The sequence below is a fragment of the Delphinapterus leucas genome, chromosome 13, assembly GCF_059928025.1.
Source record: "Delphinapterus leucas isolate spDelLeu-1000000601 "Yukka" chromosome 13, BTC_Dleu_Yukka2, whole genome shotgun sequence".
Classification (NCBI taxonomy): Eukaryota; Metazoa; Chordata; class Mammalia; order Artiodactyla; family Monodontidae; genus Delphinapterus; species Delphinapterus leucas.
Window position 1 is genome coordinate 74,001,611 of NC_143141.1, and position 12,243 is coordinate 74,013,853.

The window sequence follows — 12,243 nt, forward strand, 5'->3', positions numbered from 1 at the left end:
TTAAAAGGATTTAAAAATCATTTTCTCTTTACTTTTATTACAATAAATATTTATCAGTAACAGAATTAAACAATTTTAAGTTAAAACCTACTGCATTACTTTTGTGTTTCACAGCAGCAGAAATAAAACACAAATCCAGTTGAAAGGGCAAGGCTTCCAGAATCCAGTGGCAAGAAACAGTCAAGGTCTTGATTATCTGGGCTAGCAACAGGATCACCGATGACACAATACTAATGGTGAAATGCACAGTTGTACTCTATTTGCACATCGAATTATCTAAGACTTCACAACATTCCAGCTAAGGAATTTAAGCAAACTGTGAAGCCCCATTTCCCATAAGAGCTAGATTTTCCCCCCCATCAAGCCCAAGAGCACAACTGCTCCAAGGGCTGCCCTCTGGCCAGGAATGGGCCCATCATCATTCAGACCCAGAAGCCTCAACTCTGGTGGAAGCAACCATCTTTCTCAAAAGCTTTCTGGCTCACACAGTCCCTGGTGAAAGGGAAGGGGAAAGTGACATATGTCAAGGGCCTTTCTTGGGGACTTAGATGAATGGAAAGTAGGAAAGACTATGGCTCCAGATAAGGAAGAGGCTTCACAGAGTTATGGGCTACATGCAGATTTAGTCAACATGAAGAAACAGTCTAGTGAAGGCTTACCATCTTGCTGATAATCAAGAGTAGACTGCATGTATATACGAATATATCATACATATATGTGCACAGAGAATATGTGTACATATTAAATATGCATATATACACACACCACACATAACCAGATAAAATAAATGCTACATTATTTGCTATGAACACAGCAAGTGCTAGACAGACCAGTTACTAACATGTTCAATTAAACTACCTGAAAGGGAAAATAAGACTTTGCGCTCCTTTCATCTTCTCTAATATATTCCACTTGTAGCAAACACATTCCAGTTACTTAAGTGGTATTGTTTCTAGGTACCTGAGAAGGGATGGAATCAGAATACTACAGAAAGCAACCCGCAACAGGACCAAGCTAAACAAATCAATAATTGATTCTGCCAGGATTCCTGCCGCCTATTCTTAGTCACAGGGCATGAAACCTTACTCAGAAAAGTATCGATTTCATTTCCTACAACTGGCTACAAACTTAATCTATTCTGTTAGATGGGAAGGGAAAGGGAGAAGGCAGGCAGCAGGGAGTTTACACCTCAGCAGTTGCTCGCTGCCTTCCCCTTTACCCACAGGAAATGCTACTTTAAAAAACAAAACTGAAATTTGGAGTTTAATACTGAATTCTGCTTTCTTGGCACATTCCAGAAAGAGGAAATGATTACACGTAGCCGGGTCTTTGTCTCCTGAATGGCTGCTCTAATGGGATAAGTTATATAAACAAAATAACCTATAAAAAATATTCATATTGTGGGCAGTCTTAATTAGTACTTATTAAACTAAGTCTGATACTGAATGATACCAGTAATTCAAACAGATTCATAATGCAGCATTCATAGATCTCGTAAAATAAAACAGGATCCTCCTATAACCTGATTAGTAACATCGAGTACTAAACTAAACATGCTTCTGGCCAAGAACTTACTCTTCAGGGATTAAAAAGTGCTTCTCAAGAATATCAGAATCTAGAATTCATGGTAAATTGTCTGCTTCAATAAAAAGCCAGAATCAATTCCTATTCTAATTATTACCCATAGAAACTTCTCAAGAGAAGCCCTTAGCCTAAGAGCCATAAGGCACCCACAGCATTTAGCCACTCCTTGCATCTTCACTACTGCCTCTAATTACAATGTAGCATTAGGTACACCATGGCCATGATCCAATTCACATGCTTTCAAAATAGCACTCCTCTGATTGAACCTAGCTTTCTACGAATGATTCTATGGAGAGCAAGACAATGTTAATGGCCTGTGGGAGACAACACTTCTGTTGTGTCCAAATGGACTCTCCTCAAGACAAGGCTTTGTTAAATTATTCTAGAATCACTCCACGTGCCATTTGCCAATTCTGGGGACCAGGCCTTTCTGACCAAATGCAACACAACCCCCTCACTCAGGCCACCTGTGAAAAAGGCTACAAACGGCAAAACTTCTTTTGCTACCCAAAATATTAGCTCATTTAAGATCTGTCTGTAAGAAGAGCACGTCTCTGCTTAAAAACAATCAATCAGCTAGATTACTATCTCTTGCATTTTTATTAAAAAGGAAAGCATTACTAGCATGTTTAAAAGGTTACGTTTATTTTGCACTGTAGAAACCCTGGAAATAAATTAGCCAGTAAATCCAATTCCCATGGCTTCACACAAAGGAAGAAGTAAACACATTGCCACTTTCTCTGGAAAAGTTAGACAACCACAATTTACCATATACCCTAAAGTAACTGCCTGCCAATAAGTCAGTCATTTGCACCACTGTCAAAGATGAAAAGTAAAATATACAAATCACATGGGTTACATAATTAATAAAGGAAAATCAGAAATTTACTTAAGCTTCCTAAAATGTACAGGGCATCACGCTTTCAAGTTTCACAGTGATTAATTTAACACCATTTTACTGTTAAAACTGTCACTTAAAATGTACATGTCAAAGTGCTTCAAATGCAGCACACTAGTTAAAATTCTTCCTGGAAGGTTCGACTACCGGCAGCTCACTTAAGGTTATTCACCCACAGGGTGTTCAAGAATGGGCATGCTGCCTTACAAGGACACCTCATAGGACAAAGAAAATTCTAGTCTGACTTCACAAATTTCCTATAGAGTGCTCAGGCAAGTCCAGAACTGAGGTCAAGATAAAGGCCACTCTGAACGTAAGAATCAACACAATCAAAGATTTCTGTATCTGTTTTTGGCTTATTTGGGGACCCGACATCAAATGTTCTAGTCCATCAGGTTTACTTTGTTCCCTCTGGCATGTTCCCAGTCCTTGACTAGTCAAGAGAGATAAGGCCGATCGAGGAGATGTGAATGTGGCGAGATCTAGGGGCGACAGAGCAAGTGGGCGTCTCTGTCCTAGACAGTGGCTAGTTAAAAACCCAGGTGAAGAATGAACAGGACGAGTTACAAATAGGCTTCTTGTTAAAATATAAAGGGGAAAAGTAGCCTTTGATTCAAACACCTTCAGGTTATCTTCTTATCCTCCATAACTTAGAGAATCAAAGTCTGCTTTGGAAAGCAAGGTACATTCCAAATGTTTTTAGACTGACTACAAAATAAAATAATTCTTTGAAAACTGAACACTTAGGAGTCTTTCAAATTCACATTTGAACCTGAAGTTAGTAATGACTAAGTTGTGACACTTTTAAACTGTGCACTGCAGTAGGATCATTGGGCACTAAAGTGATCTCTTCTTCCCCTTAAAGTGGATGCTATGCCTGCTTTCTCCTTTGCATGTTCCCCCAATGCCCAGGCTCTAGGTCATGACCAATATTCTTTTGGTAACTTTTGAGAATTTGGGCAACCCTAGACATACACTCCTCTTCCCAACAGCTCTATATTTAAAAAAATGAAATGCTGGTAATAGTACTATAACATTCTAGGCCATAATCAGCATTGAACCTTCTTTTAAAAATTACAATTAGAAGTAATTTAACCATGATATTATTAAAATGCCAGGGGAGACTATTTAGTTCTTTATGTGGAAGTTATTCACTCTATTACCCTTAAGACTAGAACCCATAAACTATGTCTACTACACATTAAGGGAGGAATGTTGGTTAAATTGTGGCAATTTTAAACTGTACATTACACTAGGATCATGAATGCTGTTGAAGGATCATAAAAGGCAGCATTAACATACTCAGGTATTTTTTAAGATTTTTCTAATCCATGCCCCCCTCAAATACAGGGGAATTACTTTCTGACAAGCATAAAGGACATTTTTCATACCAAAACCTGAAAAGAAACTTCTTACAGGTCTAGGTAATTTTGGTCAGAAGAAACACAAAGCAAACCTCTGGCCTGGCTAAGGCACTCTATTCTGAAATGTACAGAAAACATGCATGTATGACCAATCATGCCACTGCTCCCCAAAAGGCAGCTCAGCGTATGCTGGGAGAAAGGCTGGGGTGTGAACGCACTCCAAAATATCATGCATAAGCCTAAAAGATACTTTATACTTCGGAAATGTTATGATAATTGGCAATGATGTAAATTCACAAGAGCTCTTTGTAATGAAGTCCTGCTTCGGCTGCTGTATCACTACATAACAAATGGGGGCTTTTATGACGCACTTCAAGACAGCAGACTAAACCAAGAAAAAGGGTCAACGGTACACTAAAGATTCACAAGTCCACAGTATTCTGTAACAGTTAATTACTCACTTTTCATCTTTTATCTTCTTGACAGCCATCTTTCATCAAACGATGCCAATAAAACTGACTATAGCATAATTCTTAACCACCATTGGGAAATATGTTATAACGTATAGGCACAAAACAATTTTCAAATAAACCTGATGCAACAGAAAAAGAGCAGAAACACACTTTGAGGTAAAACAGCCCCAAAATTACAGGACATGACCCTATGCCAGAAGTAAAGGGTTTCTGTTGTTGTTGTTGTTGTTTTTACTATACTGTACATGGTAAAGAAAGCCTGTGGTCCACATCTGTCATTTTATAAATATTTATCAGTTCTTTTATAATACGGATTAACCTCATTTTTGTATACAAGGTCAACAAAACAATAAAATGATTAGCTCAGAACCTTAAAACAAAGCTTTGTTCCAGGCCCAAATTAACACTTTATCCAGTTCAATTTTACAGATGACACAGAACAAGGTATACAAAAAATAGTTACTTTTACTTAATTAGTTCATTCTCTGACCTCCATGACGGCAATTTATTAGCAAACATGAAATCACTACCCATATTTCCCTTCATCAATTTCTCACCTATTTTCAGAGTTCATTTTTGTCTCAGAGAAAGTCACCAAATATACCTCAACCTTTACAATTTTTTAAAATGAGTACAGAACCATGTGTTAGCTCCTTGATCCCTCATTTCTAATGACCTGAATGACAATGATTAGACTTTACACATTTAAAAACTGAAATATCAATTACATAGTTATTTTTACAAAGCAGCAGACTAAAATCCAACAGAGGAATACACTATAATTAAATTTGACGATGGTCACATTCATAGATAAATAATGATTATGGATTTAATTACATATCAACACAGTGGTGCCTATTTTATCCAAGTGCAATCCATCCAAAAAAAAGGGTTTAAGATACACTCTTCATTCAAGCACAAACTCCATTCAGTGGAAAATAAAAGAAAATCAGCCAGTAAACTTCATCACCACCAAATTAAATGGAGACAAAATAAAAAAAGAAATAGAATATCCACATTCATGAAAAGGTGTGATCATAAAACAACCATATTAAAGTCAAAGAGATTTTTATGTTTGTCAGTAAACCTAAAAAATTACTCCAAGTCACATAAAGGGAGCACATACTCAGTAAGGCATATATATCAAAAATTTTCTTCAAGTGGGGAAGTGAGCAAGTTGGGAAAGAGAGAATTTCTATTTCCTTATCCTGTATGAAATAAAAAACACAGCACTCTCTTCCACAGAAAAAGACAGAGGGAGAGAGGAAGGACAAATTAAATCAGAAAACTAATTTCATAGTGAGGTTCACAGTAGTAATTTCATAGTGAGGTTCATGAGATTCCTAACTCCTAAGAAAATTTTTCTTATAAGGAAGTTTATCTGTGTTCTTCACAAGTAATTACTGTAAGACTGGGACTGTCACATGCATTCATATGATCAGAGTTCATAGGCACCAAATCTCAGCAACTTGCAGCTGAGGGGGAAAAAATGCCACATTTAAACAACGAGCCATGCCAATGAGTGAGCTGTAATTACAATCCATTCTCTACTAAGTCCCAAGAGAATATTTTTCTTTAAAAGAAAATTAAACCATTTATCAAGATCCGTTCCATAACAAAGAGAGTCAGAATACTAGAGAATCTAAATAAATATATATATATATATATATACACATATATATATATATTTTTTTTCTTTTTTAGCTCTCTTAGCACATGAGGACAAAAGGCATTTCCATGGGAAAGAGAAACCAGTATTTGGCAACTGTATATTGTTTTGTAATCATTTGGCATCTCTTGCTGAAGGTGACTTGCTCTTATCTTTTCCCTATGTTGGATTTGGGCTATTGATAGCTTCCATAGCTAAAGACCTACTACTAGGTACCAAATATGAAAACATATTGGGTCTTCTGAATGTTATCAGTGTTCCTAAACAAATTTGGGGGTTTTAAAAATAAAAACCAAGGCATCTTTAACTCTGTATAAACCAAAACATTATGGACTCCTGAAGCTAAAATTACTAGGAACATTTTGCTGGTCTAATGTATATTATGTTTAACCAAAACATCACATATCTTTATAAAAAACAAAATAAAAGAAGCTGGGAGTTAGTAGGTCCAAAATTCCACAAGTTCAGATCATATGTATCACTCCTGCTGTCCAAGTACCACACACACTGAGTTCCCATGTCTGTTAAGCAGATCAATTTAGTTCAATGGTGATGGATGAAATATTTACAAGCATCTTATTTACAGTACTTCTTTCTGTAGATTACAGGCCAATATTCTTTTCTTCCATTCCTAGTCAATCCGAGTTTGGTTTCCTCAATGAGAAGGGGTAAATCTGAAAATGGTTGCTCAGCTGCTTTACCTACAGAAAACCAGAACATGAGGCAATGACAAATACATATGTAGTTTTTTAAAAAAAAGCATATAGAATTCACCCTCTGGAGACAACAATTTACCGGCATGGCAAAAATCATCAGAAATGAAGAGGTTTTCCTGGACTAGGATAGCTGCAGAGCTAGCTGGCTGAATGAGTACTAGAACTACCCTGGGAGAGTTAGGACTTAAACTTGGGTCTGCCCAACTCCAAAATCTAGTCTTTCCAGAACCCTCCAGACCACACAGCCTTACATTCAAATCTACTGAAAAATTATAGGGTTAGTTGACTTATAGTATCTATCAGATCAAATATTTACATATATGGTTAGAGTCAATGTTCACCTTCTTGTAACACTTGTAGGTAATCATTCCTAATCTGATGAAACAGTATAAAACTAGATCTGCAAATTTTTGACAGTTTAAGCCGTATTAGTTAGGGTATCCCTAGTGGGTAGGCAAAAGCAAGGTAATGTGCCAGTTAGCAAATATGGTTTATTTAATCCTTCTTATTTCCATTTTTCTTCTTAATATTTACATTTCAATAGTTCAAGTGAATGTTTTTGTGTGGTCTAACAAGTTTTATCTTCTGGTCAGAAGTTGTAGAAGTGTTAAGAGAGCAGAAAGACAGACCAAAAAAAGACGCTCCTGGAATTTTTTTCAGTTAGCTTGAGCTTATATTTATTTTCCAGATTTTTAACAATGAAAATGTACTGCTTTTGTAATTTAAATGTGTTTTGGTTTGGTTGGGAGTGTGTATATGGTTTTCTAAAGATATGCTTCTGAGGGTTATAAAAAGTTAAAACAATTATGAAAGACACTGGTTACTGTGCTCTACTTCATGCACATGACTGATGAAATATCAGAATAAAGGCCTCAGAGCGTTGATATAAAGCATATAACGTTAAATTTGCACAAACAAAAACATAAATGATTATGTCTTCATGTCACAATTCATAGACTTATCATGGTTTCTTTCACCTATTTTGTTCCAACAAATGTGGGCTACTTTGGGGAGAAACACTAAAGGAAGAAACATATGCAAGGTATAAGAAGTTGTTATCAAGCATGACAGGTGACCCCGTTTTAAAAATATGTCTGACAATACAGAAGTAAAGACATTTTGTTTCTCAAACTGATTCACAGCAGGGTTCCTTTCAAAACAAACATACCAAATAGAAGTATTTTTAAAGCCACAGAAATATGAATATCCTATCACATGACCCGATTGCTATGAAATTATCCTCAGGAAAAAAGCAAATGAAGGAAAAAAATATTATTCCAGATAGTTCACTTCAACTTTATTTATAATAGTGAAAATCTGGAAACAACCTAAATGATTAAAATAACTGAGTCATGGTTATTTAAGTAAACTGATAATTATTAAGTAATCTCCTCAATGGAATATTGTACAGCAATTCAAAATCATAGTTATGAGACCACGCTAAGATATGTAAAATAATTAGAAAAGAATGTCACAGTGTGAGGAAAAGGAAACTAAACTGCATGGTTCTGATTTTCATTTTATTATACCTATCTTAGTCCATTTGTCCTGAAACCCGTTTCTTATTTTAGAAGAGAATATTAAGGTTTGCAGAATACTTCTTAAATCTACTCTCTTCTATATTTTCCCTTATAAAAATGCCCCTGAAGCTAAAGAAGCAAGCATAGAAATAGATAAACAACAAATAAGATGATTTTGTCCTGTATATAATTAAAAGCACAAAAGAGTTTATAATTCTTTACCAAGAAAATGGTTTACATTTCTTCTCACTTATAAACAAGAACTAATTCCTCACAATAATTATCTAGCTTTGAAATTATTTGTAGTTACTACGACATATTAATTACAGAAATGATATATGGCATCACGCACCTGGATATTATCCAAAATTTAGAGAATATCCCAAAATTCTTCCAGCTACTATATTAAGCAAGTTTCTCCTGAAATTCTCCCTCACCTCACTATTTAAGAATCAAATGGAACCAATTTTGCTCTAGATTACTCACCACTCGTACTCCATAATGGATGTGCGCCAGAGTGAAAGCAGTTGTTAATGTAAACAGGAGAATGCTCTCGATGTAAGAGGCCACTCCTACATTTACCACTATGACAACCAAGAAGAGAGGAACCAGAAACCAATTCAAAGTTGGGCACCGGGTACTGCTCATTTGACAAACAATCAGCTGACACTTGAAGGTATTAAAAAAAAAAAAGAGAATGAAAATTTAATTAGCAAAGCACGAGTCACTCCAACATTTAAAAAGCATTCAAGTACCTGTACATTACATTATTATCAAATTCAGTAATTCTCAACTGCTCAGGAGCCCAACTGGACCTCTACCCCAACCTCCAAACCCGTGGACCCTCAGACTGTGTGTCAGAAGAGACTGGAAGATAATTTAGTAAGGATGCTACAGAAGGCATTCTTCTACCGGGTAACAGTTTGGATAAAAGAAATTTCTCCCAATTTTAAGATTCTATGATATACGACAACAATTTTCTCAGAACACCCTCCCACAGCACCACACAACTAAATTTCTTCATGGTGATGAGGAGATGCTACCTCCAATCCAGACATGTTATCAAACAACACCTCAAAGCCTCTTTGGCTCTCTTTACTTTCAACACCTTACTCAAATATAGTTTTATTCCTTCAGAGATACATTTTATATAATGCATTAATGTTTTCAGATCTTTAAACCCTATGAAATCAGTATGACTTGGGACAGTAAACACAAGTTACGCACATGGAAACATAAACTCAGTGGCTAAGTTAAAAAATAAAAACTTATTAAGGACCTGGCCTGAGCTAGAGCACAGGCTTCCTGGCTGTCAGGACTAACAGGGTCTTTTCTCAAGTCCTCCTGATTTTTCCTCCCTGTCTGCCCTCTTGCTGGGCCAGAGCAGAGAAGGATTTTTTAACGTATGTAGTATTTATTACAAAGTTTTTTATTCTATGTTATTAATTTAAAAATCAGTTGATTAAAAAACATGTGTGTGTGTGTGTGTGTGTCTGTTTCCTCCCTCAAAAACCCCTTCCAAGCTCCCTAAATTAAGCGTTAGATCTGCTGCCATTTCAACCACACTATAAATAATATTTAGAGTCTGAAGGGAATCATTCCATGAATTCTTCAGCAGGCAACCAAAACAAAAAATTTAAATTATGTCATGGTTCCAAAATACTACAGCAGTCCCCAAATCCTACTGGTTTCAAACAAAAAAATAAAATAACTTTCAGCATGTCTTTGAGGTTATTAATTATTCTTTCAAATTTCTGATATAAGATCTTTAAATTAAAATCTGCTTATTCTAATACTATATAAGGTTTCTCAAACTATTGAATTCTGTCAAATATTTCTTATATGTATTACGATTTTTGAAAGAAAAAATCTTACTGTGATATTGGCAAAGGCTGTTCCAACCATTAAGTAGAATACTCTAGGATGTAACTCTAAAATATCTGAAGGTGACCGGAGGATCCATGCTGTAGACAAAATGAATAGCAAACATGGAGAAAAGAAGGGAACCATAGCTTCATAGACTGAATTGTGTTTCAAGGTGTTATTTTTATAGCTTCTGAAAAAAAATCAAGTAATACAAAGAACATTATTACATATAAAAACACTGTACTTGTATTTCATAGTTTTCAAAGTACTTTCACACTTATTCTCTTATTTTTATTCACAATAACCCCATGGCACAGGTAGAACCAACATTATTAATCCCATTTTAGAGACAGGTTAAGTGAGGATGTGAGAATTTAAATTTACATAACTTGCTACCAAGTGGCAGGGCCAGGACTAGAATGGAAGTCTTCTGACCCTTAGTCTCACTTTTCCCTCTGGAATGTAAAGATGAATAAAACTTGGACTGTGTCCTATGAGATTATATTTTAATAGGAAAAATAAAATGAACACAAAACAATACTAGAAGAGTACCTCATGGTGCTACTATGATACACAACTTAAGAGTGAAAGACTCTGAAATGAGACAGTCCACAGCATATCTTACTGGCTCTGGGCACACAGGTGGTACTCTCATATATGTTTGCTCATCTGAACTGAACCCTCAAGCCTCATCCCGGTTCTGCCACTAATTACATAACCTTAGGCAAAATACTGCCCAATCAGGAAAGGACCTCAACTTTAGAAAAAGAGGAAGACATGACTCAAATCATCTCTAAGGCCTTCAGAGCTTTAAATTTTATGGCTTCTATGAATGACTGCCAGTGGCTGTAAAGAGGGAAGATTCATAGAGCTTGGCTTGACATGGATAGGACTGTGGAAGACACATTTGAGCACTGAAGGATGAAGTGGCAAGTACAAGAAAGTGTTCCAAGTAGAGGAGTAGAGGAAAGAGTGGGAGCAAAAGTACTGAGGAATGAAAGAACAAAATACATTCAGGTCACATAAATGGACTCAGTGTGGCTGAGCCAAAGTGGAGAAGTGCATACATAGATCAGAGAGATGCAACTCCACCAGGGCAACTCCCCTCCCAACCCCTACACACTCCTCAGGCCGGAATTTCCATACGGCGCTCTTTGAGAAGAGACGGCATAGGTCCAGGATTTGGTCCTCAACTACACAAGTTGAGAAGTTTTATTGCATGATCATGCTAACTAAACTTACACATAATCAATTTATAAAAACTTATAATCAATTTATAAAAAGAACGTAAACCTATCAATATTTGACAGGAACATACTCCCTCCTGATTCACTCACAAAAAAATGACAAATTAGAAGACTGTTTGGTGAGCCCAAAACTTTTACAAAAAAACTAGTAGTTCTGGGCTATGGTTGAATTGACTACGCAAGCCACCACAGACAAATTATCCTAACCTCATTCTAGATTCAAAATACAGGTTTCATGACCTTTTCAAAATGCCCAGATTCCAAAAGAAAGAAATCCTAAAATTCACCTAAATAACAATTTCTAAAGATTTTCATATTTCTTGCCCAATTAAAAAATTAAATACTTACCTGAAAAAGTTTAATAAACTCATTGGAAGAGTCACGCATAATGCACAACCTAAAAGGAAGAATATTTAAATTATCATGAATTATTATTCAAGAGTCATTTTTATAATAATCAAATACATACAAATTATGTAATATTTTTAGACCCAATAATTTTCAGGTTCAGGTTTACTTCTGTAATGAAATTAAACACATTTTTAAACAGCATTTACAACTGGAAAAGTGGCAGTACGGTTTGGTGATTCAGAGCAGAGACTCAAGGAGCCAGAGTGGGTTGAATCTCAGTTGTGTTACCAACTGGTCATGTGACTTCAGGCAACTTTTCAGTGCCTCAGTTTCCTCTTTTATAAAATAGAGATAATAGTAGTATCAACCCCGTAGGGTTTTGAGAATTAAATGAGTTATTACATGCAAAGACACCTGGAACAGTACCTGGTATATAGTAAATTGCACAGCCAGTATAAGTTATTTATTGGAAGAGGGGACAATTAATAAATCCTGCTGCTTCCTTTACACTTATCTTTACCTCCCTAGCATTCTTAATTTCTCCCCCTACCCTAT

At 35.9% G+C, this 12,243-nt stretch overlaps 1 protein-coding gene across 6 annotated transcripts in view; it reads right to left on the reverse strand.

The window, feature by feature from the left end:
• SELENOI (selenoprotein I) overlaps window positions 1–12,243 on the reverse strand; it is a 44,196-nt gene continuing 31,953 nt past the window's right edge. For 3 of the 6 annotated variants that reach the window (XR_016395505.1, XM_089923378.1, XM_089923375.1), the window contains 3 exons: window positions 11,686–11,734; window positions 10,100–10,188; window positions 8,783–8,893 (listed from right to left, as the gene is read on the reverse strand). Coding sequence is in view for 5 of the 6 variants with exons in the window: in XM_089923378.1 (XP_089779504.1) it covers window positions 10,143–10,188; window positions 11,686–11,734 (95 nt within the window). In the remaining variant the exon portion in view is untranslated. Of the gene's footprint in view, window positions 6,690–8,710; window positions 8,894–10,099; window positions 10,281–11,685; window positions 11,735–12,243 lie in introns of those variants that run through there. The other 3 variants (XM_022574261.3, XM_089923377.1, XM_089923376.1) reach the window with 3 other exon arrangements.